This window comes from Betta splendens, chromosome 5, assembly GCF_900634795.4.
Source record: "Betta splendens chromosome 5, fBetSpl5.4, whole genome shotgun sequence".
NCBI lineage: Eukaryota > Metazoa > Chordata > Actinopteri > Anabantiformes > Osphronemidae > Betta > Betta splendens.
The window spans coordinates 12,360,970-12,368,537 of record NC_040885.2 but is presented as its reverse complement, the minus strand read 5'-3'; the positions used below and the strand labels follow the sequence as shown (position 1 = coordinate 12,368,537).

Sequence of the window (7,568 nt, the reverse complement as noted above, 5' to 3'; positions counted from 1 at the left end):
CTTCTCCTCCAGAGCGCCGTCCCAACGGTGCCCGTGAGTCAGGACAGGTTGCAGATCTACTGCACAGAACCACAAGTGTGTTGCTTTTACTCTGGTTCACATCCACAGTCTCTCTGTACGTGTGGGCGAAGCAGCGAGCTGCCCTCGCTCACGTGTGCCTGCACATGTAAAGGGGCTCGGATTTAATGAAGCTCCTGCTACTGGGCTTATTCATGCAAAAAGAACAATGGTGTGGACAGTAACGATCAGGAACAGAGAGGTCAGAGCTACAAATCTGATTATACTGAAACAGAACTTACAGAACCAGTCGGTTCCTATGAGTCCTCTTTTTACGGTGTTGATGAAACGCACGCTGAGCCACGTGTAAGTCATGGCAGCGTATGTAAAGGCGTCTTCCACCGTTCAGACGAACTGCAGAGAGGAGACATCTCCTCTCAAATAAATCAGAACCAATAGTACGTTTCAAAGGTCTGACATCATATACGGCACAGTACAAATGGGCATCATGCATCAGCAGCCTGAAAAAAAGCAGGAAGTGGAGGTAAACGAGCCGCGGCGTGTGTTGCTTATTGGATTTACAGTGTCAGCTAGCGTCTGGTTCAGGAGTTGCTGGATGGGAAGGTGCTAGTGTGTCCGTATGTCCGGCTGCGAGACAAGGTATGTCTATAAACATAATGTCTGTAAGCAGGGAGGCGGCCATCACACTGCCACAGCGTGCAGCTATGAGGATGTGTTGTGTGATGGACCACCCCTGCTCATCCGAGCCGCACGCCTTTTATCCAACACCATTAATAAATGTCTTATTTAAACAGATCTTTTGTTTGTCGTTTTTTCTTTCCTGCCTTTTCACAGTTTTAATCTCCACCGCCGGTTTTCCTGCAGGTTGTTGCCATGGGAATGTGATCTGCTTCGGAGGTCGCTTCGCAGACCTAACTGCACAAAGGACAGATGGAGTGAGAAGTAAACAACAAACGTCAAAAGGGCAAAAAAAACAAACAATTTTTAGTTGTTTTCACCTCACTAGTTTCTGTACAAGTAGTGATTTTACAGTTCACAAATGAAATATATGTATTTTTATATTAAGCGTCGACATTCAAAGGCTTTCAGTAGCACCCACCCCAGACACAGTGTTTCCGCCCTCCACCTCGTGATTAGGAATATGTCACTGCGCACATGCAATGTTCACAATGTTGTGCACAATCGTGTGGTTAATCTCCAAAGACAAGTAAAACGTAATCACTGCCCAATAATCTTTTCATGCAAGGGAGAAGCTATGACTAATGAGTCGATCCCCGCGGCGGAATATGAGCATGCACTAAAACGTCTTCAGTCACGGCGTCCCAGATGAGCCTGAGCATTTAAATAAACTGAAAACGTTTACGTAATGGGAATAAGAGCATTTGCATTTTTCATTGTTATTTAAGAAACAAAAGCAAATGACTAAACATTGCATATGAATATAATTATTAATTGCTGTCATTTTTGTATTAAAATATTGTTAAAGTGTTTGCGATATTAAAACCTACATGTATTAAAAGATTAATGTCTTTCATAACAACCAAACATTATTAAAATACCACACAAGTCATTTTTCTATAATGTGCAATAAGCAGATGAAGAAAAAACAAGAGACCGGAGTGTTTATGTTTTGTGCATATGCGCACATAGGTTTAATTACCATGGGGAGCGGAGAGAGACTGGAGGTCGACATAAGGGGGAGAAGGGATCTGATGCAACAGGGAACGTCCCTGTCACACACTGCAGAGACAACATCACATTACACCACACGCTACATTTAGTAACAGATTCTTCCCAGCCCTACATGGTAATGTTGATAACACTTAATTGGTGGTTGTTGATATAAAGCACTCTAGGAAAATCAACAGAGGTTCGCCGGCTGCACCCTAGACAAAGTCAACGCCCGAGCCACGACAAGGTATCCGTAAATTAACTACGTCAGCGGAGAATAAAACATAAAACACTTAAAAACGAGTTCCACAGAGAAGAAACAAGTCCTACATGAAACAAAAACGAGGGTTCACAGTTAATCGCTTCATCTTCGGCAAATAAACCACCAACTCGTTGACTAGGGTGCAGCTTCTTCTACAAAGCAACAAAATGAGTCAATTAAACAACATCTAGGAGAATAAACTAGCTTTTCCTATCAATCTTGTTTAACTGTGAATATTCAGGAACTATTAATATGAGCAGTGATGCTTTACAGTCTACTGTGCAGATCCCTGTAGCCTTATGAACTGACAGAACACAGTGTCGGAGTTTTCTCTAGTGCTTTTACAGACAACCGAACCTGAACATCTAAACGGTGCCATCCAGGGTCTGTGCCAATGTGCTTGAGTTAGCCTGTTTGACGTGCAAGTCCCCGTCCAGCTCCTGCTTGCCACACCTGTGGAGCCACAGTCACAGTTAATGTCGGGGTCAATAGAGAGGGAGGTCGAGTGTTTTATATGAGCTCTGAGACACAAGCGGGTACAGCGGGCTGTTTTGTCACAGAGGAGCTATGAGCTCTGGTCACTCATCATGACAGGAAATGTAGACAACGGGTTCGTATGTGCCCAAAATGAATTACACTGGTAAATTAGCCCAATTATTGATGGGGGGGTTGAGTCATTTGTAAAGTATTTGCCATCTTACCCAGAGACTGGTCCGTTTCCTGTCCTTTCATTTGACTGCTGGTCCAACTCTGAGAGCAACTTCAGTATATTCAGTGCAGCCTGTGGAGGAGAAGAGCACTTTAGGTTAGAGTACTTGTCAAATTCATGCAAATCCCTTTAGTATTAACCTAGGAAGTGACAATATATTCATATGCACATATTGAATGCACATATTCACCATGCTCGTTTCCTTACGGTACCTGGGTTCTGGGCGTATCTCAGCATACAGTATGCTGCTCACAAACACTCTTCACATTCTAAAGTGTTCCGTAATCAGGACATAAAGTTGGTGCTGCGTAGCGTTCATAATGCTCACCATATCATGACAAGATTCTACATCTTTCCCAATCCCGTGACTTATCAATGGTGGCTGGGACGAGCAGTTGATTAGTGACACAAACTCATTCTTATTGTTTTTGGGAAAATCTTTGTATTCCACCTGCAAGGAAAAAAAAAATCACATTTTCTAATAATGTTCAGTCAGAATCCAAAGTCATGAACGGCTTGGCTTTGACAGAACGTAAGCATTACCTGCAGGCCCTGCGCAGAGGCAAGATAGCTAAGCTGTTCTGAGGGCCTGGTGAGGGGTCCATTAGGCAGATGGTTCAGGCTACTTTTGTTCTTTAAGATAGTCTCAGCAGTCTGGGATGTGCCTGCATATAGCAGTTCATTGGCAATCATGGCAGTGATTGTGGCCTTGCCTGGGTTGGAATTGACTCGACTGAAGTCCTTGACCTGGGATCCTTGGCAGGCCCCGACTGCTTGAGCCACCTCAGGCACCATGGGCAGGATACCTGCAGGCAGCTGCTGGTGGCTCAGGTAAGGCAGGCGGAACTCCTCCTCTTTCGGACCTTCAAAGTGGAGGCACAGTAGGGAAAATGATTGCAATAACTAATAATTAATAAAACATACTATGACAACTGCAAAACTTACCCAATGCCACCTCCTCTACAGAACCAGGCTCAAAGAAGGTCACTTTACGCCCATCACCAGGTTTTTTCACTGGGGTCTAATATAACGGAAAAACGTGCATGAGCATTTAACACAGAATCACATGAATCTGTCATGCATTGTTAGAAAACCTGCACAAACCTTTTCATCGGTTTTGAGTGCCGGTTTAGGGGGCTGAGGTTGAGGCACTTTATATCCTAAGAGGTCCAACATTTTCTCTGCTGCGTTCCTTTTGGCCACCTTCTTGCTCGGCCCCATTCCCTCTGCAGACTGGCCACAAACGGTAACCTGCGTCGGAGAACACACAGCATGCATGGATCAAAGAGCTTAAAGTGCGAGAAATCAAGAAGCAATGACAGTGTCCCATGCGACGACGGCCGCTCGTTTCCCATCGACTCACCTGCATGACAAACTCTCTGCGCCGCGGCAGACCTCTCTCTGTCACCATGCTGTACTCCGGCTCTTTCTCCTTCTTAGCCTGCTGGATCTGAGCCAGGCGGCTAATAGGATTCATTCCCTGACCATACTCCGGGCTGGTCTGTAGCTGTTGGTGTGACGCATCCATCATTTTTTAATGAAATGCCTTTAGGTCTGTATTGATTGAGTCAGTCCTCGCTCGTTAAATTACCTTAATGATGGATTTAGTTTTCTTCTTGATGCGAGGCAGCGTCTTTTCCACACTGGGTATATGTGGAAGTCGCTTCAACTCCCCCAGCACCGCTGCCGCTGCCAGCTTCTTTGCAATTTTTTTACTCTTTCCGTCGCCCTCTCCCGTGAACTCACCAACGGTCACACGCACCAAGAAACTCTTCATGTGTGGAGGACCTTCTTCTTTTAAAACCTGCAACATTAATAGAAATTAGGATGTAGAAGCTCTGATGTCCAATAACTCAGCCAAATATAAACAATGCATGACTGAACCCTATAGTACAATTCATATATATATGAAGTCAGTTTAATTTACCTCAAAGTTAACAGGTAAGTTACGTTTGAGTGCAATTTCAAACACTTGACTGATTTCTGATTTGTTGAGGTTCTCCTCCTCAGGCTCGCCATTCATCTGTCAACAGGAAGATTGTAAATTAGATAAAACTAATTCAGTAATCTGTGTCTTTTTTGCATGAGAGAGTCGTTCTTTTCTCACCAATGGCAACTGCTGCAATATAGGCTCATTTTGAAGCACTTTCAAGGCCTTGGCAGCGGCATCGAGTTTAGCTAACTGCCGCGTACGCCCCTTTCCTAGAAACTGCTGGCTGCCAATTGAAAGCTCCATGTGGTATATAACTGGTCCCACTGGAGGAAATGGATAGTAGTACCTGGACACAAAGGTGTTAAATCCAACAATTATACATTCAACAGAAATGAAGGATAAATTATTCACTTGGCTGATTCTCAGATTAAGCGAACTCACTGTTGCATAGAGCGCTGGTAAGGCCCAGGACCACGAACATTGTAGTTAAAATTAGGAGGTCTCATCCCAGGATATGGGTCGACTGGTTTATACATAGGCTTTTTACCGAGCCTCATACATAGTGCGTTCAACTCCATGATCTGTATCAAACCATCTGCTACAAAAAAAAAAGCAAAAAAATAATAAGAAGGAGAAAAACAAAATGACAAAAGAGCAGGTGTTCTTCTGGTAAGCAGTAACTAGCATGAGCAGCGGGTGGAGCCAGCGCAATGAGCCCACCTGGATTCTTGGCTGTGATGCGGGGCGTCCTCACAATGGGCTTAGGAAGTGCTGTCTCGGCGAGGGCAGAAGCAGCAGCAGAATGCTGAGCTTTTTTGATGCTTGTCCCCTCCGCCTCCCAGTGCTGGTCCCCCAGCGTGAGCCTCACAGAGAAAATCTGAAACAGGTAAAAGCAACAGCTGCCATGAACTCGAGGCAACGAATAGAAACAACTTAGGCACTGCGGTAGAAGCTGCTTTCAGCGTACCTTGGAGTGAGCCGGTCCTTGCTCACACAGCAGCTTGTATTCCGGCTGAATTTTGTTAAAACGGGCTAACTCATTCACCAAACACATGGGGGTCTTCTCTTTAGGGTTTGCCATGTTAGATACTAGGACAAAACAAAAACATCCAATAAACTCGCTATGCGAGGGTTTTAAGTTTACAAGAGAATAACCTGATATTATAAATGCAGATTCTTGGATCTGTACATCTTGATAAGCAAATCTGACATTGAAGACACGCTTCAACAGACCTGTGGTGGTGTTATAAGGAGTGGCTGAACCTGCCGGCAGAGACGAGCTCCTGACGGGCTGGCTGGCGCTCTCCGACGGCAGGGTGCCCGCGGCACAGGGTATGCTGTAACCAGGCTGTGGCTGCCCTAGCTGCAGCGGGGCAGTGGTGGCAGGCATGGGGCTGGAGGGACATTGAAACTGGAGTTGGGACATATCTGCAGGTCAGGCTCAGTCGGTGGCGGTCCAAATGCGAAATTTGCAATCCGGCAACGAGTGCAGCCACAGTGCAAGGAACTGTTGATCGAGGAGGTCTAGTAGTAAGCTCTGCCTAGAGGAGCGGATAGAAGGTAGACAGAGAACTATATAAAAAAGCCACATTCAATCACATGTTGGATTGTGACAGGACACCAACACAGACATGGTGCAAAACACATCCAGGATCGTTTGCAGCATCTGACCATAATTCAGTTTACTGCTTTTGACTGGAGGTTCAAAACTCAGTAAGCAACAAAATATTATTGTAAACACGTCAGAATGTAGTGAGCTGTACAACAAAACGTGATCAGTGAGAGTTAAACCTCCGTGCAACGCTTCCATTGCATCAGTGTTCACAGTGTTTACAGTAACTCATTCATCTGACTCCTGCACAAGATGGCAACGCCGCATTCGCACCCCGCACGCTCGTGTAGCACGCAGGGCATCGTCCGTCAGCGACCTGTGTCAACACTACACACACAACCCCGTTTATTGGTTGGGACCCGGCGATGTGGGCGACACGGACAAGCCAGCGCGTCAGGTGCTGACGGGGCTAGCTGGGGCTAGCTGGCGTTAGCCGGCGTTAGCCGGCAGAACAATGCCTCCACTGTTCGCCTCGCGTGCACCGTCTCCCTGCCAGCGTTTAAAGCGGCTGTCAGACGCTGCGGATCCAGAAAGTTCGTGGTGATTTTCCTCCCAGACGCACCGCCGCCGTGTGCCGTCGGTCGGTCCGGCTGCGGAGGGGCCCGTCAAGCCCGAGCCTGCTCCGATTCAGTGCTACTCAACTCATATGCACCGACTTGTACATGCACCTCGTGCGACTAAATGTCATCCATATCAATTCATCAACTGTTTACTTGATCATTGGCTGGGTTTAACTATACCAGCATTAACTGGCTAGCTAACTAGCTAGCGGCTTAGCTTGCAAATATATAGCGCCTGAAAATGTGTCTTACAGTACCGGGCTCGAATATGTAATAATTATAGGTCCATCTATGAAAAATGTTTATTATTCGGACTTTATTGTAATTAAAACGTAAATAACATCAGGCCGCCGGTTCACCTGGGGGAGCACGTTAGCTAACTAGCTACCTGACTGGCTACAAGAGGAAAAATGATAAAAAGCATTAACAGTTTGCTAAACGTTTAAATCGGATGCGTCATTAGGACAACGCACTCACGTGTCGGCACCACTAACCTGCACCAGGAATTAAGATAATTAAATAACTATACATTTCTTCCCGGCAAGTCTCAAAGCAGCCGGCGAAACAGCTAGCTAGCTAGCTAGCTAGCTAACCGGGACCCTCGACAAGTCAATGCCAAAATAAAGCTCACCTCGTCGTTCCTTCTGGCCTGTTTTAGTCACTCCATAAGACACGGTGATTAACTGCAGATTTCCTTTGTTAATGGCCAGTTTCGATAGTCAGTCTATGGTAGTTTTCTATCAAAACCAGGGCGGTGAGGAGGTGGACATTGGGAAGACAGGGCAAACACTAAAGAGAATGGC

At 45.9% G+C, this 7,568-nt stretch overlaps 1 protein-coding gene across 2 annotated transcripts; it reads right to left on the bottom strand.

Annotated features, from left to right (window-relative positions):
• Positions 1 to 1,640: 1,640 nt before the first annotated feature.
• On the bottom strand, positions 1,641 to 7,556 carry stau1 (staufen double-stranded RNA binding protein 1). Of its 2 annotated transcripts, none has more exons than XM_029150805.3 (15): positions 7,397 to 7,556; positions 5,827 to 6,134; positions 5,561 to 5,682; positions 5,314 to 5,470; positions 5,035 to 5,191; positions 4,768 to 4,939; positions 4,588 to 4,683; positions 4,252 to 4,464; positions 4,024 to 4,167; positions 3,765 to 3,911; positions 3,606 to 3,681; positions 3,204 to 3,523; positions 2,989 to 3,111; positions 2,653 to 2,732; positions 1,641 to 2,404 (listed from the first exon to the last, which is right to left on the bottom strand). In XM_029150805.3, the coding sequence occupies exons 2-15, from the start codon at positions 6,017 to 6,019 to the stop codon at positions 2,317 to 2,319; spliced, it is 2,088 nt and encodes a 695-aa protein (XP_029006638.1). In that variant the 5' UTR covers positions 6,020 to 6,134; positions 7,397 to 7,556; the 3' UTR covers positions 1,641 to 2,316. The 2 variants fall into 2 exon arrangements, with proteins under 2 accessions (XP_029006638.1, XP_029006639.1); XM_029150806.3 differs by having other exon boundaries at positions 5,035 to 5,188.
• Between the last annotated feature and the right edge of the window lie 12 nt (positions 7,557 to 7,568).